This window comes from Triturus cristatus, chromosome 3_2 (assembly GCF_964204655.1).
Source record: "Triturus cristatus chromosome 3_2, aTriCri1.1, whole genome shotgun sequence".
NCBI lineage: Eukaryota > Metazoa > Chordata > Amphibia > Caudata > Salamandridae > Triturus > Triturus cristatus.
Window position 1 is genome coordinate 1234273280 of NC_140584.1, and position 24752 is coordinate 1234298031.

General features: G+C 42.0%; 1 protein-coding gene across 2 annotated transcripts in view; it reads right to left on the reverse strand.

Moving 5' to 3' along the window:
• Window positions 1-15341: 15341 nt before the first annotated feature.
• The window catches only part of LOC146859549 (CD5 antigen-like), a 756734-nt gene continuing 747323 nt past the window's right edge, over window positions 15342-24752 (reverse strand). For both annotated transcript variants that reach the window (XM_085650246.1, XM_085650247.1), the window contains one exon: window positions 15342-16177. In XM_085650246.1, the coding sequence (XP_085506372.1) occupies window positions 15609-16177 (569 nt within the window). In that variant the 3' untranslated portion in view covers window positions 15342-15608. The remainder of the gene's footprint in view (window positions 16178-24752) is intronic.

Below are 24752 nucleotides of genomic sequence, written 5' to 3' on the forward strand. Positions count from 1 at the left end.
GTAGGGGGACGCGTGGTACGTTCCGTACCCATGCTCTTGCGGCCTGGGTAGGGTACGTACCGGTTCACGTGACCATCAACTTCCGTTGTGGCGGACGCTTGCGTTGCTGGCCTCGCCCCCACCCCCTGGAAGTGACCAGGCCCTGATGGTCAGGTATGTCCAGGCCATGTGTGATTTGGTACCATGTGTTGGTGTTGTGTGTCCTGCCCCTGCCCCCCCCTTTGCCCCTGGTTGTTGTGCTGACCTTCTGCGGCATCTGCGTCGGTTCCTGTACGCCAGGTGGACTGCTAGGAGGGCAGGGATGGCACGTAGGTTCGGGTCCATGTCTGTTCGTCGCGTCCAGCTGCTCCTTGCGTGTGTCGTCCTGATTTCCCGGCAGTTTTTGGCAGGCGGTAAATATTTTCCGTGCGGGATGACGTCGGTTCGATTCGTACTTCCTGGTTCGTGAAACGTAGGCTGGATGCGTACCGACGTCAGGTCGGCGCCTTTCAGGATCGGAATTGTGTTTAGATTCTGTTCGGTCGGTGTTTTGTTCGATTCGTACGGAAATGGTGTTTCCGTGCGAATCGTACTTGCATTTTCGGATGGATTTCGCACCGGGTACGAGTCGGACGTAGAAAAGGCTCCGTCCGACGGTTCGTACCAGGTTTTTACCGGATCGGAATTGGCACCTATATGTTCTTTAACTTTCAGAGACTACATCAACTAAACAGCATTTTCTCTAGAAACAACATCTTCATTCAAATACAACCAAAAACACTTGGTAAGTATACATAAAAAAATGCTTTTTTGCTATTTTCATTTAAATATATAAAGTATTATTGCATATATTTTCATATACATTTTTTCCAGATTTCTAACACATCACGATGACAGAAGAAGCCCAATTTATAACTTCGCAGAAAGGAAAATTCCTATTGTGTTACATGGGTTACACATACACCCAAGAAAAGCAGACAGACCGAAAAGTAAACTGGAAGTGTACTAAATATTATTCTAACAATTGCTACGGACGAGCAACAACAAGAGAAACAACTGTACTATATACAAGAGAGCATAACCATCCACCCAATCTCTCTGAAATAGAAGTCAGATCAACCCTTGAAAATATCAAAGAATTAAGCACTGGTTCACAAACTGCTACAAGTGTAATCCTAAAAGAACTATTACCTAGAGTGCCCAAAGAAGCAAGAGGCCAATTACCATCAATTGCTTCTATAAAAAGAACTATTGCTAGGACCAAAAAAGCAACCACGACAACTATACCATCCCCTAAAACTTTTCAAGAGATCATCATTCCACCAGAATTAACTATCACCCACAATAATGAACCTTTTATTTTTTTTGATAACAAAAGCACAGAAAAAAGAATAATAATGTTTGCTACTGCAAACAATATAACTAAACTGCAACAATGCCAAACATGGATGATGGATGGCACCTTTACAATATGCCCAAAACCATTCTACCAGCTTTACACAATACACGGTCAATATCACAACACTTCTATACCTTTAATTTATGCACTATTACCTAACAAACAAAACACAACATATAATGAAATGCTAGGAAAACTAAAACAAGAATCAAATGATTTTTACCCTCAAAGAATTATCATAGACTTTGAGCAAGCCATGATAAATTGCATTCTAAAACTGTACCCCCATACAGCTATCCAAGGATGTTACTTCCATCTAAACCAATGTATATGGAGACATTTACAAAAATCTTCACTAAGCGTAGAATATGCCACTAACATAAGTTTTGCACATCAAATAAAACTTCTAACAGCCCTAGCTTATGTACCAACCACAGATGTTGCAGAACATTACAATCTTTTATTAGAAAGTCCATTCTACAAACAAAATGAAGTAAAGTTATCTCCCCTCTTAGATTATTTTGAGGATACCTGGGTGGGGAGACTACACAGATCAGGCCATAGACGTCAGCCCAAGTTCCAAATACCTTGGTGGAATGTATATGTAAGTACACTCAACCAACAAGCCAAAACTAACAATGCCGTCGAGGGCTGGCATAATGCATTCCTAACTTCTACTGGGAGAACAACTCCAACACTACAAAAACTACTAATTGCAATACAAAAGGAACAAAGTTTCCAAGAATTAAGAATGCAACAATCTGTCCTACAATTAAAACCAAAACAATCTAGACAAACTACTCAAATGTATAATTACCTACAACAACAGGTACAGCTATACCCATCCACAAGAGGACTTGAGTACTTAAATATAATAGCTCAAACTCTCTTCTAAACCCTTTCCTAAATATTAACCCACAATTCTACTAAAACAACTATCACAACATAAATAAACCACTTAATTATATCACATATTTAATTATGTGGTCTAAAATATATAAATCAATTGCATCGACATATATTTAGACAACATAATTAAACAAACCAAGTACACAACAATAATATTAAATATATAAAGTTTTGCCACCAACAATTAAAATATTTAAATGAACTTACGTGTGTAGTTGCTCCAATGGGATAATAATATCCCTTCCAAATAAATCCAGGTAGTTCAAAATCCATAGGTATGAAAAAAAAATCCAAATAAAATGTAAAAATACAACTGTTTATCGAAAACAACGTGAACACAAAAAAACGACTATCCATTAACCATAAAAATCCCGAAAAATATTAAAAAGGTAAATAACCGCTCCTGGAAACCCGAACAATAAAGGAAATGTAAAATAAAGATTAGTAAACACAACTAATACACACTTCCTTTAAAAAAAATAAGGTGTTTGAAACCGACGAAAATATCTTCTCCGTAAAACCTACAAAAGAGAAACAAACATTCCCACCCACCCACAAACACACATAAGGCACCTAAAAACATCACTACTAACGTTATTCAAACACTATAAAACTTTAACACACCGAAATAACAAAACACTAACAAAGCCACAAACACGGAACACAACGTAAATTATAAAACCGTATACAAACTATTACTAACACCCTAACTTCTAAAACATCAATCCATATACACTTATTACAACATTACTACTTCCACAAAACACTTAAAACTATTTAATAATAAAGAAAATAACTCTTACCTTCTCAAACGCGAAACAGCTCCCGACCGCGACCTGGATTCTACCAAAATAACCCAAAACAACAGCGAGCGGTTACAAAATAAAAGACCCAAACAAACATAACAACTAAAACAATACCAATAAATGCCCTAACTATTTATTTAACATTACACATTACTTGAAAAATTTGTAAAACATTAGAATAAAATACTCAAAAAGAATACCTATTGTTTTTATCTATGTGAAAATTATTTAACGTATAATAATAAATATAATAAATAAAATATTTTTATTAATATAATAATAAAACTGTATATATTACCAAAATAAATTGATGAACATGATATAATTAATATATTGTATCTACAACATACCAAAAAAAAATAAAAAGATACATATTCTAAAATGTAAACAATTTCAATATTAATTATGTAATATAAATATTAATAATTAAAATATATTAATCATGTATTTCAAAACATACAATTTCTTATAAATTCAAATAAATTCAAAAAATTTTGAGAGTACACAATATAAATTTAAAAATATTAAACAGCTATAAAAATCATATTTTTTAATTTTTAATTATTTTCTGTGTTCATATATTCATGTCCAAAATATACATTAAACAAATATATATCCATTATAAAAAAATTATGACTATAATCCAAATGTTAAATATTAATTATTTTATTAAATGTTTATTTCAATGATTTAATTATTAGAATATGCGTAATAATAAACAATATTTTCTCTCTAATGAATATACATTCCAACAACTATAAAACAAATCTTATTTTCCTTTCTACTATTTTATAAAAAAAAATGAATTTGCATTCTGATATAACTTCTATCTTTTATCCAACCAAAACTAAAATCTACAGATTTTTTGTAAATTAAAACAAATTAATTTAACTGTTCCTATTCAACTCTATATTTAATTCTGATATTTGCTATTTAAAAACTTAATTAACATACTACTCCCACTACAGACTGAACTTAATTAATGTACTATTCTCACTCCAACCTATATTAAATTATAGTGGGTGCTGGACACTGAACTAAATTAATTTACTATTCCCACTCCAGTCTATATTTAATTAAGATAAGTGCTGGACACTGAACTTAATTAATTTACTATTCTCACTCCAACCTATATTAAATTAGGGTAGGTGCTGGACACTGAACTAAAATAATTTACTATTCCCACTCCAGTCTATATTAAATTAAGATAAGTGCTGGACACTGAACTGAATAAATTTACTATTCTCACTCCAGTCTATATTTAATAAAGATAAGTGCTGGACACTGAACTTAATTAATTTACAATTCTCACTCCAACCTATATTAAATTAGGGTAGGTGCTGAACACTGAACTAAAATAATTTACTAATCCCACTCCAGTCTATATTAAATTAAGATAAGTGCTGGACACTGAACTTAATATGTAGAGGGGGTCTCGCGCATATTGGGGCTTAAAATAGCCCAACCAATCCTCTTGTGAGACATGATTTGAAGGGTTTGCCGATAGACCTCCTCTGCCCCACTTCAGTACGTTCCAAAACAGTCTAGCATCCCGGGAATGGCTGGCCTCCTTTAGGTCCTGCCAAAACATTTCTTCCCATTTTATTTTAGCTTGGGCGATGCTTTTCCTATAAGCAGATCTTGCTGATTGAATAAGTGGCGTGCTACCACTGGATAGGGCTTTCGCCAAGGTGCGTCTTGCACTTTTACATTGCTTGTCATACCACCTTGGTTGCTTGAGCGACGGCTTGGTACCCTGTCTTATTTGCTTGAAAAAAAAAGGGACGGAATCCCTCAAAAAAAGACTCATGTAATCCGATTACTTGGTCTCGGGTTTGCGAAATATCCTCAAGGTTTGCATTAATTACAGAGAGATTAGTATTAATCTGGGCTATTACTGAGTCATTGGACTTTACTGATGCCCATTTTAACCTTCGCAGGTCATTGGTTGGCACGCATGCGTGGGGGGCCAAAATTGGTTCTTTTGACAATGAGCAGGATTCGCCCCACCAGCTGTGAGAGAAACAAATGGGGTTGTGATCGCTCTCCAGTCTTCGCACCACCTCCATGTCAATGGGAAGGGACCACAACCTCATACAGCACAGGACATAATCGATCCTACTGGCTGAACGGCCGTTGTCAAAGGTGGATGCTCCCAACTTGTCCCCTTTTAACTCTTCCATTCAATGCCCGGAGACCAAATTCTAAGCAGAGTGCGTTGACCTGTGTTGCCACCATAGACCACCGTTTGATGGGAGGTAGCGAGAGGGCTGGAATACCCCAGCATAGATCCTCATCGGGGTCAAGCCCCCATTCAGAGTCACTATCTAGAAGGGGTTCGAAGGTGACATTGAAGTCCCCAGCTACGATTAGGTCCCTACTACTCGATTTAGATTCTATGAGTGTAGTTAGGATTTCCAACACACTTGACTTTTTCCCCTTCGTTCCCCAAAGATAGATGTTATATATATATCCACAGTACTCTTGGGGCCGAAAGTGAGCCTCACCAGTTGGATATCCCGGGACTCAGTGTCGATTTCATTAGCACGTGAGAACAAATCCTGGCGAGCCCATATAGTTAGTCCGCCGGAAGGGCGGCCTTTGGGGCCTTTGGGGCCTTTGGTTGCTGGGACATGAAAATTCAGATAACCCGGCATAAACCGGGCCTCGGGAGACCATGTTTCCTGAAATAGGCAGACATCGTAATCATTAATAAATCTGACCCATTCAGGTGTGTCAATTTTGGTCATAATACTGGCCAAGTTCCAAGACAAAAGGGTGCCAAAGTTTTTACTCGGACATATGACATGGGGCTCAGCAAGGCTTCCAGATACATTTACCCTCTCTTCCAACGTAATTGATGACGACAGTGAGGTCACAGAAGTGACTGCCAATCCATCCATAGTTAGACTATCATTAGCCCCTGATACCGTGGGAATTAAGGGGGTATTCATACTATTAAATTGTCAGTGACAAATGGCTGGCGTATAAAAATAGTTTAAGTCGTGCACCTCAATTCCAGATCTAGGACCGTAGGGAGTGTTTTCCATAATAAACCTCGAAAGGCGTGTGTCTTTGAAATTGACAATAATACAATCTCCCCGAATATTTTTGGGTTGGGAACCTACCCATTGGACCCTTCTAACAAATAGAATCCGACCATTCAATTCATTTGGAATTGGTCTATGAATGTTGAGCCAGTGACTAACTTTGTTTTTTAATTGCTCATAAGATTCGTTTTTGTTAGTGGGGAGTTCGGGAACGCCCGCTAAAACTACAACATAGGGGAAGGATTCACGAGGGAGATGGAGTTGGATCGAGGATGGTCTAGAGTCATTACCTTGGGGATCAACGTTTGGGCTGTCTAAGTTAGTGCTCAAACTACCTAGATGCGTGATGTTTGTGTTGGTGTCCTGGGATACTTTACTTAACCTACCCTCCCGCCTCGGTGGTTGGCAATTTTGTGTCGTTCCCGCCTGCCGTGGCGGTTGATGGGTGTTTAAGATTGAAGTCTCTACAGCAATTGGAGCAGGGGCAGGGACAGGCGGTATGTCAGATGTAGATGGAACAGGACCAACGGGACCAACAGGGTAATTAATTTTAGGTATGTCCTTGGTGCGTAATTTAACGACATTCTTCAACGAGCAAAAATTATCCAAGATGGTTTGTTCCAATTTATCTACTTTAGATACAACCATTTCAATCCTTTCCATTAAAGGGGAAATTAAAGTACGAACAATGCATTCTAGCTGAAGAGCAAAGTTACTTGAATCAAATGGAGGTAAAGCGAGTCTACCAGCATCATCCATAGAAGTGCGGAGGCTAATACTTGGTGAATCAAGAGGAACAGTGTTTTTGGGTACTTTGGAAATTTTTGCCGGCCTAGTGCCATCCGTCGCCCCTCCCCTTTTCCTTTTCTGTGTAGCTAGCCTGGTGGATGTGGTAGATCTGGCCCCTGCTCTAGTCTGGGGGCGAGGGGTTTTAGGTGCAAGTATGGATACTGCTTCCTCTACTGGCAATACAGCCACTGAGTCAGTTGTGTCTGGTGTAAATCGTGATGCCTCCTCTCGCGGCTGCTCTCTATCATTACTTGGTGAACTTGCATGAGCTAGGGGGCCCAGTGATGAGCGCCTAACAAATGAGGGGTCTGACGAGAGGCGTCTTTCAGTAATGGCGTTTTCATGGTCCAAGACCGAGACAGCACGGGTGATGAATTGGTCCATGGTCCCTGCAATTGTGGAGGAAGCTACGGGACGTCTCCCCTTCCCTGCCATTTTTACACAGAACCAAACGTGAAATAATAGTCAGTGTTTAAGTAATAATCAATAGTCCAGGTATTGGGACTAACAGCAGCTTACTTCTGATACCAGGTGAAGAGGGTGGGGCCCAGCCCGGCCTCCTTCGGTCCCGGACGGCCACAGACGGTCCCGCCCTTGTCCCGGGCTTCTCCCGGCGCCGCCCGCGCACGGTCCCGCGACGCGGGAACAGCGCCGTGAATTTATGCGCCTCCTGGCGCGCAACTCGAGGTCACGTGGTTCGTGACCGCTAGGGCTCCTGGGTGTTGTGGTCCGGTCCGGTCTCCCCACTGCGGCCGCGCAAGATGGCGGTGCGGTGGCGGGAGCCGGGACTGCTTCAGACAACAAGGGAGCGGAGGCAAGCAGCAAGGTCCACGGGTCACCAGGGCCAAGGAGATCCACGTCTCAGGTATGTTATCGCAAGGAACCCGCTCTGCCGCAACAGCGCCGTGAATATATGCGCCTCCTGGCGCGCAACTCGAGGTCACGTGGTTCGTGACCGCTAGGGCTCCTGGGTGTTGTGGTCCGGTCCGGTCTCCCCACTGCGGCCGCGCAAGATGGCGGTGCGGCGGCGGGAGCCGGGACTGCTTCAGACAACAAGAGAGCGGAGGCAAGCAGCAAGGTCCACGGGTCACCAGGCCAAGGAGATCCACGTCTCAGGTATGTTATCGCAAGGAACCCGCTCTGCCGCAACAGCGCCGTGAATTTATGCGCCTCCTGGCGCGCAACTCGAGGTCACGTGGTTCGTGACCGCTAGGGCTCCTGGGTGTTGTGGTCCGGTCCGGTCTCCCCACTGCGGCCGCGCAAGATGGCGGTGCGGCGGCGGCGGGAGCCGGGACTGCTTCAGACAACAAGGGAGCGGAGGCAAGCAGCAAGGTCCACGGGTCACCAGGGCCAAGGAGATCCACGTCTCAGGTATGTTATCGCAAGGAACCCGCTCTGCCGCAACAGCGCCGTGAATTTATGCGCCTCCTGGCGCGCAACTCGAGGTCACGTGGTTCGTGACCGCTAGGGCTCCTGGGTGTTGTGGTCCGGTCCGGTCTCCCCACTGCGGCCGCGCAAGATGGCGGTGCGGCGGCGGGAGCCGGGACTGCTTCAAACAACAAGGGAGCGGAGGCAAGCAGCAAGGTCCACGGGTCACCAGGGCCAAGGAGATCCACGTCTCAGGTATGTTATCGCAAGGAACCTAATTAATTTACTATTCTCACTCCAACCTATATTACATTAGAGTAGGTGCTGGACACTGAACTTAATTAATTAACTATTCCCACTCCAGTCTATATTTAATTAAGATAAGTGCTGGACACTGAACTTAATTAATTTAATATTCTCACTCCAACCTATATTAAATTAGGGTAGGTGCTGGACACTCAACTAAAATAATTTACTATTCCCACTCCAGTCTATATTAAATTTAGATAAGTGCTGGACACTGAACTTAATAAATTTACTATTCTCACTCCAACCTATATTTAATTAGAGTATGTGCTGGACACTGAACTGAATTAATTTACTATGCCCACTCCAGTCTATATTTAATTAAGATAAGTGCTGGACACTGAACTTAATTAATTTACTATTCTCACTCCAACCTATATTACATTATAGTAGGTGCTGGACACTGAACTTAATTAATTAACTATTCCCACTCCAGTCTATATTTAATTAAGATAATTGCTGGACACTGAACTTAATTAATTTACTATTCTCACTCCAACCTATATTACATTAGAGTAGGTGCTGGACACTGAACTTAATTAACTATTCCCACTCCAGTCTATATTTAATTAATATAAGTGCTGGACACTGAACTTAATTAATTTACTATTCTCAATCCAACCTATATTAAATTAGGGTAGCTGCTGGACACTCAACTAAAATAATTTACTATTCCCACTCCAGTCTATATTAAATTTAGATAATTGCTGGACACTGAACTTAATAAATTTACTATTCTCACTCCAACCTATATTTAATTAGAGTATGTGCTGGACACTGAACTGAATTAATTTACTATTCCCACTCCAGTCTATATTTAATTAAGATAAGTGCTGGACACTGAACTTAATTAATTTACTATTCTCACTCCAACCTATATTACATTACAGTAGGTGCTGGACACTGAACTTAATTAATTAACTATTCCCACTCCAGTCTATATTTAATTAAGATAAGTGCTGGACACTGAACTTAATTAATTTACTATTCTCACTCCAACCTATATTACATTAGAGTAGGTGCTGGACACTGAACTTAATTAATTAACTATTCCCACTCCAGTCTATATTTAATTAAGATAAGTGCTGGACACTGAACTTAATTAATGTACTATTCTCACTCCAACCTATATTTAATTAGAGTATGTGCTGGACACTGAACTGAATTAATTTACTATTCCCACTCCAGTCTATATTTAATTAAGATAAGTGCTGGACACTGAACTTAATTAATTTACTATTCTCACTCCAACCTAAATTATATTAGAGTAGGTGCTGGACACTGAACTTAATTAATTAACTATTCCCACTCCAGTCTATATTTAATTAAGATAAGTGCTGGACACTGAACTTAATTAATTTTCTATTCTCACTCCAACCTATATTTTATTAGAGTATGTGCTGGACACAGAACTTAATTAACTATTCCTACTCCAATCTATATTTAATTAAGTTAAGTGCTGGACACTGAACTTAATTAATGTACTATTCTCACTCCAACCTATATTAAATTAGAGTAGGTGCTGGACACTGAACTTAATTAATTTACTATTCCCACTCCAGTCTATATGTAATTAAGATAAGTGCTGGACACTGAACCTAATTCATTTACTATTCTCACTCCAACCTATATTAAATTAGGGTAGGTGCTGGACACTGAACTAAATTAATTTACTATTCCCACTCCAGTCTATATTAAATTAAAATAAGTGCTGGATACTGAACTTAATTAATGTCCTATTCTCACTCCAACCTATATTTAATTATAGTATGTGCTGGACACTGAACTGAATTAATTTACTATTCCCACTCCAGTCTATATTTAATTAAGATAAGTGCTGGACACTGAACTTAATTAAGTTACTATTCTCACTCCAAACTATATTAAATTACAGTAGGTGCTGGACAATGAACTAAATAAATTTACTATTCCCACTCCAGTCTATATTTAATTAAGATAAGTGCTGGACACTGAACTTAATTAATTTACTATTCTGACTCAAATCTATATTTAATTATGGGATTTGTAAAATTCTAAATTATATTTAAATTTTCAAAATAATTATTTTTTTAAATTAAAAAATATATAAACATATTTATTTAACTTCCCACCCTTATCCCCTATAACCCAACATTCCGCTCCTAAAATTATTTGTAAAATTCTAAATTTAATTTACAATTTCTAAATAATTTTTATAAAAAATTAACAAATATATAAACATTTTTAAAACACTTCCCACGCTTATCCCCTATAAACCAACATCCCACTCCTAAAAATATTTGTAAATATCTAAATTTAATTTAAAATTTCTAAATACATTTTTTTAAAATGTAAACAATATATAAACATTTTTAAAACACTTCCCACCCTTAACCCCTATAAACCAACATCCCACTCCTAAAAATATTTGTAAAATTCTAAATTTAATTTACAATTTCTAAATAATTTTTTGTTTAACAAATATATAAACATTTTTAAAACACTTCCCACCCATATCCCCTATAAACCAACATCCCGCTCCTAAAATTATTTGTAAATCTCGAAATTTAATTTACAATTTCTAAATAAATTTTTACAAAATTTAAACAATATATAAACATTTTTAAAACAGTTCCCACCCTTATCCCCTATAAACCAACATCCCGCTCCTAAAAATATTTGTAAAATTCGAAATTTAATTTAAAATTTCTAAATAATTTTAATAAAAAATTAACAAATATATAAACATTTTTAAAACACTTCCCACCCTTATCCCCTATAAACCAACATCCCACTCCTAAAAATATTTGTAAAAATCTAAATTTAATTAAAAATTTCTAAATAAATTGTTTTAAAATGTAAACAATATATAAACATTTTTAAAACACTTCCCACCCTTATCCCCTATAAACCAACATCCCACTCCTAAAAATATTTGTAAAATTCTAAATTTAATTTACAATTTCTAAATAATTTTTTTTTTAAATTAACAAATATATAAACATTTTTAAAACACTTCCCACCCTTATCCCCTATAAACTAACATCCCGCTCCTAAAATTATTTGTAAAATTCTAAATTTAATTTATAATTTCTAAATTATTTTTGTTTTAAATTAAACAATATATAAACATTTTTAAAACACTTCCCACCCTTATCCCCTATAAACCAACATCCCGCTCCTAAAATTAAATATGCATTTCACATTTTAAATAAAATTTACTAATTAAATTTTACAATATATTCAAAAAATAAATTTACTTTTTTAAAACACTCCCCACCCTTATCCCCTATAACCCAACATCCCGCCCCAAAAACAATATAAATTTTTCTCATATTATACACATTTTAACTATTTATACAAACAACTTCAAAATATTTACTAAACACACAATGACGATATTTTCACATATCGATATTATTACTAACGATATTACTTACATCGACATATCAGTAAAAAAAAACAATATTTTTCACATCGATATTATCTATTTCGATATTTTGTACATTCGATATTTTTGACTCGATATTTATGTCCCTCGATATTAAAAAGTCGATATATAGACTGCTCACCGTGGCAGGGCAGCCTAGCACACAAGATTTCAGTCCGCCTCGGGTCGATGAGTTTTCAGATGGACTGTTCGCCCAGTCTGCATCGCTTTGTTTACAATCCATCGGTGTAGAATGCACCTTGAGGCCAATGTAACCTCTTGTCAGTGAATTCTGGAACTTAAACTCTTTATTCTCATGGTTGTTAAGAGGCCACTCGAGCCGTGTTGAGCACAAATGATTATGACAGAGTGCAGGGAGTAACTCTGACATGCGATCTTGTAAGCAAGGGAGTGTTGGGAAGTTTGTCATGAGATCATTAGCCTTTAGCTCGATTTTGGTTGGAAGCACCTTATCAAAAACACTTTACTTCAGGGGGCTTTTGCTATTAAAATATGAAGTGTAGTCTGCATTGCTTTGAAGGTTAAAATGTGCGTTTGCTTTTGTTCTCTTTGCCTCGTGTGCAACTGAATCATTTTTTTTTCCACATCTAGAAATATTTCTTTGATCACATCTTATTGATTTGGCATACCCTTTCTGTTGAAAAATACGCGAATCTCCTTATAGAAGGGCAACTACACACAGCACATCCTTTAGTGTAAAACTGGAAAGATTGCAAACATATAACCAATGCGCCTGTGTTGTTCAAAAGACCAAATGTCGCTTCAGTAGTACTGCGTGAGGTGAGTGTTCACACTCGTTAGCTAATAGTAGGCACACTAGAGTTGTGCACATCTACAAGACTGTTAACACACAATGACTGAGGGATCAGTTACAGGTCTTTCACCAAAGGGCCATAGCAGCACTCGCGCATCACGTGAGCTGTGCCACCAGCAGCAGGGGCCACACTACAGAAACTTTATGCTGGTGGAATCAAAAAGTGAAAACACACCATCCAACATTTCTCATCATTTTCACTGCTTCTATAATAAGGAATTGGCAAACAAGATAGGCAGGACTCATGTGTGTGATATATACTCCCCTTGGGTAGCTGAGTTGTTTAGCTACTTGCTGGACACAAGTACATGACCACTCTTGACTCATTCTTTCGACACCCTACGTGTATAGTTGTCTGAATCAGTCTAAGAGCAACATTAAGCGCCAAGCATTTATTATTATTTTGTCCAAGTGTGTCATCTGCATTGCACCTAAATGGTCAATTAAAATAAAAGACACACCCTGTCAATGTCGGAGGCTTTCAGACCGGCATTGTAGGTTCAAAGTCCCGCCGCTGTCATTCTAATACATTATAATACATTTAAACCGGCTGGGGAATCTGACACAGTTCCGACGACCTCAAGGAGGCCGTCGGCCAGTCGGAAAGGCCTTATAATGCACTAAGGACAGCGTTTCTGCAGTTGGGATTATGATGGTTCTTTCCAACAGCATGGAACTGCTGTCGGAAAGTGTCTTTGAATGTTGCAATTACAATGGGATTCAGCGAAGTGAACTGCAGCAAGGTCCGTCCATCCCAACTTATAATCTCCCTAAAGCCTACATAAAATGGATATCACTCATGACGCCTGTGGCCCATCGGTGTAGGAGTGCGTAGCCAGCACTGCCTTTGCCTGTGCTCTCTTCACCAGGTGCACAGTAAGAGAGATAGGGGGTGACGTGCAGCCCTCGCAAAACCCTAAGCAGAACCATACAAAAGACCAATGAAACGGCAACATGTTGGTAAAGAGGGCAACCACTGTACTCCTTGACTGAGAGCTGAAACCAATGGATGTTTGATGGATGCTGATGGGATGAGCTCTTCCCCTCTCTCGCACTGAGGGTAAATCAATGGATGTTTGATGGATGCTGATGGGGTGAGCTCTTCCCCTCTCTCGTACTGAGGGTAAATCAATGGATGTTTGATGGATGCTGATGGGGTGCGCTCTTCCCCTCTCTCACACTGAGGGTAAATCAATGGATGTTTGATGGATGCTGATGGGGTGAGCTCTTCCCCTCTCTCGCACTGAGGGTAAATCAATGGATGTTTGATGGATGCTGATGGGGTGAGCTCTTCCCCTCTCTCGCACTGAGGGTAAATCAATGGATGTTTGATGGATGCTGATGGGGTGAGCTCTTCCCCTCTCTCGCACTGAGGGTAAATCAATGGATGTTTGATGGATGCTGAAGGGGTGAGCTCTTCCCCTCTCTGAGGGTGAATCAATGGATGTTTGATGGATGCTGATGGGGTGAGCTCTTCCCCTCTCTCGCACTGAGGGTGAATCAATGGATGTTTGATGGATGCTGATGGGGTGAGCTCTTCCCCTCTCTCGCACTGAGGGTAAACCAATGGATGTTTGATGGATGCTGATGGGATGAGCTCTTCCCTTCTCTCGCACTGAGGGTGAATCAATGGATGTTTGATGGATGCTGAGGGTGTGAGATCTTCCCCTCTCTCACACTGAGGGTAAATCAATGGATGTTTGATGGATGCTGATGGGGTGAGCTCTTCCCCTCTCTGAGGGTGAATCAATGGATGTTTGATGGATGCTGATGGGGTGAGCTCTTCCCCTCTCACACACTTAGGGTGAATCAATGGATGTTTGATGGATGCTGATGGGGTGAGCTCTTCCCCTCTCTCACACTGAGGATAAATCAATGGATGTTTGATGGATGCTGATGGGGTGAGCTCTTCCCCTCTCTCACACTGAGGGTAAATCAATGGATGTTTGATGGATGCTGATGGGGTGAGCTCTTCCCCTCTCTGAGAGTGAATCAATGGATGTTTGATGGATGCTGATGGGGTGAGCTCTTCCCCTCTCTGAGGGTGTGCACTCGCCCAAATAGATAAACCCATCTCATCCATAAGGGCTCAGTGATGTGAAGCACGGACTCATCCAGAACATTCCAGAGCCGGGAAGGGAGGCACAACTGGCATCATTTGAAGAGTTTAGCACCTACGTCATTGCAGGGTTCACTCCCAAAACAGTGCTGTCTAGTGGGCAGGATCTTGGTAGCTGGTCTCGTGTGACTGCCAACATGAGAAGGGGATTCTATCTCTCAACTAAATGGAAGTTTCTACAAGTACAAATCGTGGAAGCCTCTATGTCCTGCAGGTTACAGACCCGACTATGCAGCAGGTTTTGACCCAGGTCACTGTTGTACCACCTTAAATTTTAGTGTTGGGCATAAAATGAAGAGATCTGTAGGACTGAAAGAGAGAGGCCTGAGAATACGGGTGGTGAGGAGCGAGTAATGTGAACAGACCTGCAAGCCCTGTAAACTGGCACATTATTTATTTTAAAGATTCAAGTGGCAGAAAAAAATATATGTTAATTGTATACATTGTTTCATGCACTTCCAGCAGGTACCAGCAAACATGAGCTATTCAAATCCAAAATCCTGTGTCTTTACAAATGGAAACTGCTGCCTTGAAATACATCAACCAGTGCGGAACATGATTTTCAGTTTTTCTTCTGCTAAGGAAGTGAATTATAGAAAGAATCAAAGATATACATTGACAGGCCTGCCCCTCTACAATTTAATTCAGCTCAATAGTTGAAGGATAGAAGATACAAACAAGAGGGAAGACCTTCTCTGTGAAGGTGGCTGTGTAGGTGAAGAGGTGCTCCTGGGTCTTAGCCTTGTAGAAGGACACCAGCCCCCCCTCGTAGTCCAGGTAAACTCCAAGGGGACTTACTAATGGCAGGCTGCTCGCAAGTCTGTCAGGCAAGGCGTGAATCGAGGAAAAGAATGAACTGCTCTCCAAAACCCAGAAGCCATTCTGAGGCTCCATTAGGTAAATGTATTCACTTATAGTAGCAGACTCCGTGGCCACCCCTATGTGCCACAATCTGTAAAATATGTCCAGAATCTCATAATCGTATTGATCAAAGCGAAATCCAGTTTGAACAAAGCTGGTGGGCACAGTCAGCTCCCAGTAATGCTTCCCAGAGGTGAAGCCCACAGTTCCTCTGGCACAACCCACACGCACATATGTCTCATCATTCTTGGTAATATGTTTTGAACTAGTGAGGCGCGTGACTCTCTTCCCATCTGCGGAGATGTCGAGTGAAGAATCAGCTGTGTTCGGATCCAGGAACAGAGATTCTGAGGAGGAAAAGAAAAGAGAAGGTTAATGTACATCAGGCAGTCTGTCCAGCTCTCCGCTCCTCCTGTCTTGTCTCTCTTCCCCAGTCTAACCCCAACAGCTTCTTTCTGTCACCAATCCTTTCATCTCCCCACAATCCCTTCAGTATGTCCATCTGCAAACCCGTCTGCCAACTCTGTTACTTCTTTGCTGCGGTTCAAATTAAAGAGATGCTTTTGAAGGACGTGTGTCCAGAAAGACCACCAGTGAGATGACAATGGGATCTGGAATTGTCCTCAGTCATGTCCTAGAAGACAAAGGGCCTCATGTATGGGATTTGGGCATAGGGCAGCATAGTGAGGTGCCTTTCTGTGCTGCCCTACTTCAGAGTGAAAGGAGAGAGAGAGACTGCCGCGGAAGATCGCCGGAAAGCTGCCGGGGGACAGCGACCGCGATACCGCCCGTAGAGGAGAGGAGCTTCGTGACCAGTGTTAGGCGGTGGGCGAGGAGCCGCCAATATCTCCTTATCCTCCCCAGGGAAAGTGCCGCGACCGGACCAGAGTAGGGGCTGGAGCTAGAGCTTGAGCTTGAGCTCGCTCGCCTTCCACTTCCCTGCAGAGGAGCCTGAGTGCCTGGCCCCGGGTTGCGACGGAGACTGAGACTGGAGCCCGGAGACTAGAGTCCGGCGACCGAAGATGGGAGGCAGGTGAGGCAGGGGAGAAATTGGCTCCTTGCAGCTGACGGTGGCTCGGAGGGAATCCGGAAGAGAGTGGTTTTGGATTTCCTGAGGACACTCAGCGCTGCGCGGGTCCCACTTCGCAGAGGGGCGCTTTCCTTCCCGGGCTGAAGCTGCTGCTGGGGTAAAACAGGGGCTGAGGGCTGCGAGCAAGAGGGCTGGGACTCCATTTCTCAGGAGTCCCAGGAATCCGTGCCCGCTCCACCTGGGCTGCTCTCCCTCCCCGCCCCGCCCCCAACGACCGGGTGAACAAATACCGGTTTGCCTTGTACTCCGTGGGACCTCCTAGTAAACCTGCCATTGCCATTTTGGATTTCCTGAGGACACTCAGCGCAACTTTCTCTACGCCTCGCGGAACCTGCTGCGCGGGTCCCGCTTCGCAGAGGGGCGCTTTCCTTCCCGGGCTGAAGCTGCTGAAGCTGCTGCTGGGGTAAAACAGGGGCCGAGGGCTGCGAGCAAGAGGGCTGGGACTCCATTTCCCAGGAGTCCCAGGAACCCGCGCCCGCTCCACCTGGGCTGCTCTCCCTCCCCGCCCCGCCCCCAACGACCCGCCCATCACCACAACAGCCATAAAATAACGCGTGCTTACCGCTGCGCGGGAGCTCGCCGGGAGAAGTCCGGGATAAGGGCGGGACCGTCTAAGGCCGTCCAAGGACGATCAAGGTTGGGTCGGGGCTACTCCCTTTATCAGTGATTCTAGATCTCTTACTTTAAACTGTTTGGTTGTAAGTTATAGCACTATATATTTAGTTGTTTCCTAGAACCCACATGATGTCTTTGCGCTCAGGGAAGGGTAGACAGGTTACCGTAAAAACGAACAATGGGAAAGCAACTGGAACTTTAGACGATTTTATAACTCGGGCAACTGTGATCTTAGAAAAAGAAATCGTCCTTACTGAAAAGCGTTTGTCCCTAGATCTAATAACAGGCAAACGCTCATCCTTGGGAGATATTGCCTCTAAAACTACCCCCAATAAGGCACCCACTCCCGAGAAAAGTGCAGATAGTGCAGATAGCAACCTAGAGGCTAGTCCAAACTTAGTGGCACTCTCTGACTCCCAGACAATCACGATAGCAGACCCAGGGGACTCCCAAGCTGAAGCACCCACACTCACTCCTATACCTATTTCATCAGGTATCACGGGGGATAACGCCTTAGACGGCAATTTGAGCAATAATGGGCCCATCCACATACAAGATCATGTAGTAGTCTGTGAGCGGGAACCAAACAATCCGAACAAACGTAAAAGAGGGGGAAACCATAGAAAAGGAACCAGATCCAAGTCAGCGAAGCCAGCACCACCCAAAGTTCTGACAAATCCAACTAAACAAAAGGGCACCCACCCAGTTGACGCAGGACAGAAAATTTTCTCTTTTAACACCAATAACAATGACCTACTTTTGGGGGAAATTGAGAAATCGGTTCAGATGCTCTTGCTGCCTGTTCTAGAGAAAATTCAAATTGTTAATTTAAAATTAGACCAATTAGAACACCTTATCTCTCTTAACACCAACTCCCTTGAAACTCTAGTAACTAAAAATAAATCACTCGAGGTGGGGGGTACTAATAACAATAATAAAAACAGTAACGTCAATAATAGTAATTCAAAAAAAGGGGGAGAGAATAAAAATGCCAGTAAAACACCTAAAACACTTATAACTGGTGACCCTAAGGCAGCACCGGTCCCCTTAGCACGAACAAAACCTGTTCCATTAGCTCGTACTTAACTTGCAGTGGCGGGCACTGTGGGGCCCCCTAGTCAAAATATGGGTAGTACAGTACTAACACCAGAAGTTACTACTTCTAAACAGGGAACTACCCAAGGGCCAACACAAACATCTTCGCAGGGGCCTGCAGCAAACAATGACAACGAGAGAGCACATAAAAGGAAATCACCACCTGTAAACTTGCCCCCAGACTCAGCTCCTTTTATGGTAATACTCACAGGAGTACCCCCAGTTTTGTCTAATAAAACGGAATCAAACCAGGAGTTAAAAAACAAAGTAATATACTGTCTCAATAATAACAGACCACTCCCTCCTGATTCTAAAACAAAAATACTTAGTGTACGCAGAGTTCCCTGGGTGGGCCCAAGTGAGAAGGACCTAGAGGGGGACTGTATCCTGATCAACTTCAGCGACACCTGGGTAAAAAATATCATCTGCTGTAAACCAAGATTTGCTAGAGCTGGGGATATTCAATGTATAGGTCTAGAATATTTCTATCCAAATTTGAATCTTGTTCCCCCGACTTTGCTTTACAAAAACGCTGGGCAGACATCTAACAGTGAAACACACCCTGGTTGGGCCCGTAGAAATAGAGCCGTATGGCCAAACCAAAACAACTGGGGTCCTCTGCAACAGAGTGATGGTTTCTTTAGGGGATCAATTTATAACAATAACAACTCTTCGCAAACCTGGTATAATGAACTAAGACCAAGATTCCAGGGGGAAGACTACCTAGGATGGTTTCCAAGTAATATCCCCCTAAGAAACCGCTTTGATGCACTTGCGGGCATGGAAGAGATAGATTGACCATCACTAAGTTCTCCTGGCAATACTAATACTCTGACAACAGGAGAGCCCAGCCAGAGGGAGAAGGGAGAAAGCTGTGACGATAACTCACGGGAGAATGTTTCCGTTGGTGACGATCGTACTTCTAACCCCCAAGTCCCTGAGGCTGGCCTTACTAAAGAAAGCGAACCAAGTCCAATCATCTTAAGGCATAATCCGGAAGTATTACCTGAACCAGTCAGAAAGAACCAAAGCGAAGTAAGGATGCGCCTTATTTCTTGGAACATTGCTGGGCTCGCCTCAAGATTGGAGGATGAGGCATGGTTAGACTTTGTGGGTGACTGTGACATCCTGTGCCTCCAGGAAACATGGAGCCGATCCACTCAGAACATCGAGGGCTTCCAAGCTTTTAATACCCTAGCGATACCTTCACAAGCGGGTAGGGCAAAAGGTGGCCTAATGACAGCAACCTCTTTAAAACTATGCAAACTTGTAACTTCTATGATAGTTGACTCCCCATGGTTTCAAGTGCTAATGTTGGTTAATTTGTTTCCTGAACCATTGTTGTTGATTAACTGGTATTACAACATCTTTGACAACAATGAGACAAGCGTAATGTTGAAATTGGAGGAGGCCATAGCCAGGGCACGCCACGAGCAACCCCTACTATTTGTCATCTGGGTGGGAGATTTCAACTGTTCATTATGCACCTATGGGGACTCGAAGGTGTGTGGCTTGAGAGACTCCCATGATCAACCCCTGTTACACTTCAAACATACACCCCAGGGGGACGCCTTAAACAACATCATTATTCTAAATGATCTATGCATAGTGGAGCCCTGGGTTGGTCCAAATTTTGCTCCAATACCGACGTTTCAGGGAAGTAGAGGTATGATGAGTTTTATTGACTTTGTAATTGTCTCTAGTGGGCACTTTCATCATGTTGATAAGTTGGAAGTAATTGCTAATGCTGCCAGTGACCACAACCCTCTAAACTTATCCCTGCTTTGTCCCGTTAAACCCAAACATTCTGTTTGGGAGCAACCTGTAAAGTATAGTAGGAACCAAGGTATTACACTTAAATGGGGCAAAATAGACGCGGCAGGTCTTGAGGCAGAGATCCTAAATGGATATAGCTCTGAGTACGAGGCATGTCTTAACACCTACAACTACCCCTGAAAAGGTCATAGGGAATTTTGAATCTCTATGTGGGCATGTAGCCGAACGCCTCACAAAACCAATTGGTAAAAGCAAAATGCTATGTCCCAGATGGTTTGATGCCGCATGCTCGGCAACACACAGATCCTTGAAAGCGGCATTAAAACAAAAACCTAGGGACATAGAACTGGTTAGAGCATCTAGACTGGCCTATAAAGAAGCCATAAGAATAAGGAAGTTGGAATTAAAAAACCAAGCCTGGGAAGATCTAGAAAAGGCCTCGGAATTGAAGGACAGCAGGCTTTTCTGGGAAGTTATCAATCGCCCCCTTTTTACAAGTAATGGCAAGGATAACATTGTGATGCAGATTGCATGCGAAACATGGGAATCACATTTTGGGAACATTTTTAACCCACATGGCAGTTTATCCAATGAACCATCACTAGGAGACGCTAGGGAATCGGTGGTCTCTCAATCTTCTTTGTCCTTGAGCTCATCGCTCACCTTACAAGAAGTGGAAGATGCTCTGTCGAAAGGCATACCATTAAAAGCACCCGGCCCTGATCTAGTGCCTTTGGACTTTTTTAAACACAATGTTAAGGTTTGGGCCCCCCTGTTGTTAAATGTTTTTAGAGCAGTTGTCATTAGCCGTATTCCGGCATCATGGAAGGAGGCAGTAGTGGTGCCAATTTTTAAGAAGGGCGATAGATCAGACCCCCGATGCTATCGCCCAATCTCATTAATTGATGCATCGTGTAAGATATTGGGTAGGGTCATTTTAGCCAGACTAGAAACATGGGCAGATTCGGTGGGCCTCATTGTGGACACCCAATATGGGTTCAGGAAAGGTAAAGGTACTGTCGAACAGTGCCTGAACCTGGCCCTGATCATAGGGAAATACATGAAGGCAAGGAAATCCTCCATCCACCTTGCCTTCATGGACCTTTCAAGTGCATTCGACACTGTGTGTCGGAGCAAGCTGTGGCAAATGATGGAGGTCATGGGCTTCGAGGAACCCTTGGTCACCTTGCTCCGTAGACTCCATGAATCCACTACTGTAGCCATAAGGTTTGGGCCAGGGGGAGAGAAAACTAAGTCTATCCTCTCAACTGAGGGCGTTCGACAAGGATGCATATTAGCTCCTTTTTTGTTTCTTGTGTACACCAATGGTCTGGAAAAATACCTGTTGGACCACTGTCATGATTTTCCAAAGGTCCACGGCAGGAGCATTCCAATGCTTTCTTACGCCGACGACACGGTACTTATGACACTCACAGGAAACAGTATGCAGCACTGTCTTGATGCATTCAACAAATTTATGTTGGACCTAGACCTCAAGGTAAACTTCGCCAAATCCTTTGCTATGGTCTGTGGCCCAAAGGGTACCAAAACCAGAAAGTTTGTAGTTAATAACTCCACCATTGAAAAGGTTGAAAACTTTAATTATTTGGGAAACCTCTTCAATAACAAACTAAGCTGGGCCCCGTTAATGCAGACTCGAGTTCAAAGTGCTAGTCGCGCTATAGAGGGTCTGTTTCGTTTCTGTGGCAAACTAGGACAAAAACCTGTTATACATCTAAAAACCTTGTATAAAGCTAAATGTTTGTCGGTTGCTACTTATGGGGCAGGGGTTTGGGGGACTGAAAGCCCTGACACGATACAGATCATGGAGAACAAATTTTTAAAGCGTGTATTGGCTATTCCACCAGGCTCCTCAAACAGATTTGCCCACAACGAAATAGGTCTAAGCTATGTGAGTGACACCATTCGCCTTTCCCCTTTACTGTTATGGGGCAAAATATGGCTATCAGAGGACTTACAGCTCACCAGAGATATCCTCCGGGATTGTTTAAAATTGGCAAATATGAAACAGATCCCCTGGCTATCTTATGTAAATGAAATGCTCCATAAAATAGGCTTGGGTGACATTTTTGACAACCCCGAAAATATACAGGGAGATATCAAAGCTGTAATTAAAACAAATTATTGGAAATCACCGTTTGTGAATTCCCTGGTTAGCCCTTATGTTCCTAAGGCTACTTTGCAGCACCAGTTTTATTTAACCTTCACAAACCATGTGCAATGGCGATTCTACTTGACAAGGTTTAGGCTACACATCTTGCACTTCCTTTTTGCGCTTCCTAAACAGGGGGGTTGGTGTGAGAGACTGCCCCCCTGTCCTTGTAATACCAAAGATAGCCAAAGCACGATGCATATTGTTCTTTTCTGTCCCCTATATAAGGACCCGAGAATCAGGTTTATTAAGCCGATCCTTAAGGAAAAGCAACCATGCCATTATAAAGAGGGTTATGATTTTTTATTATCTCTGTCTTCACCTGGTGTCTGCTGTGCAATGTTAAATTTTATACGGGTGTCACTTTTGATTAGAAAACGGTATGGCTAAATCTGGCCCCAAGAAGCTGACCCTTTGATCATGTATATTGTATATTGTTGCATCGTGATTTTCTTATTTATTTCACCTGCCCTTCAATGCATGCTCCGGCACGAAGAATCTATGAAATCATCTAATTTGATTGAAAGTAAAAGCTATGGGGTCTTCATCTGTGATTATATTAGCTAATGAATTTTATTAGTTTAGTGTTATAATTGTAAGACTGTCTTTTAAAAATGAACTTGAAATAATGCTTGTAAATGAAATTGTTTGACGTTTATGATTCTTTTGCTTTGAATCGAATAAAGTTTTTGAAACGAATAAAAAAAAAAAAAAACGAGTGAAAGGCAGGAATGTACTGTATATTTGCAATACAGTGCATTCCTGTCCTTTCTCCCTGCACTGGTGCCATTTCATCAGCCTGGCGCCATTGTAGGCACCCATACACCATGGTGCAAGGGAGCCTGCATTGCACGCAGGGTTGTTTTTGTGCAGGAAGAGGCACTTTTCTGCGCAAAAACAATCCTACAAAGCGTTTTCCTCTTTCTATGTGTACTGCACTATGAAGCACACATGAAGAAAATACGAGCAGAAATGAACATACTTCTCGTTACTCCTCACCTCTGGAGGTGTACGGAATTGGACTTGCCACTTCCCCAGGTTTATATGGTTTTCTAAATATGGGAAAGTGTCAAAGTCAATAGGTGTTGCGTGGGAATTTTCACCACAACTCCCATAGAACGCCTCCCGGCCGCAGAGTAACGCAACACAACAATTTGCGCTGCATCACCGTACTCATGATTTATGAGGCCTCTCAAAGTGACCCAGGGCAGCTTTGCATGGCTTCATAAATCTGACTCAAAGCCTTCCATCACGCATGTGCCACGTTACTTGGCGCAAAAGTGATCATTACACAGCCCCAACCTATCTCCAGTTATCCTGTGATCGAATGTGTCACTCTGCTGTTTTCCTTGTTTAGAAACAAACTTCCTCTCTTTCAAGTCAACAATGAGTTATCAAGAGATCTCTGGGCACATCCAACCTGGGCCACCTCACTACTACCTCGACTTGGCTTCACAAAGAATTCAGAATAGGAACAAAGACTGTAGAAACTAGCAGGATGAATATGTCTAGAATTTCAGAAACACACTATTTTGAAACCACTGCTGAAAGGTCTCCATTGGTTCTTGTGGAGGTCAAATATTGTAAAGTCGATTAGGGGTGTAGATCTACACCTAGTAATATTAACACAATAGGTCAATTTATGCTCAATTTAAACCTGAGCTCAACCCCCGGTAGATGTAGCATAGAGCAGGCACGCTTACATTTGGAGAACTGTGTATTAACAGTACAGAAAGAGTTGAAAACACACCACAGTAAAAATCCCAGTCCAGTTTATGAAAATAAAGAACATGTTAATGAGCAAATAGACACAAAATTGACAAACATATAGGTGCCGATCACGATCCGGTAAAAAATTCCCCCGTGCGACTCGTATCGGGTCTTTTTACCGTACGAATCGTACAAGTGCCGTACGAACTGGCAATCACGATTCGCATGGTAAAAAGTCCATACGACCCGCACCGGGAATCATTCCCCACACGTCCTCGGGTCGGAAAATGTGTCCGACACGTCCTCGGACGATTTACCTTACAAACGTAAAAAGCCAAGTCCGACCGAGGAATCACGATCCATCCCGTGCGTCCGAGCCTACAACCGTATGGAAAAAACACCGTCCGCACCGAACACCAATAGCAACCATGGAGACATGTGCCCGCATACGCGCCCAACACTC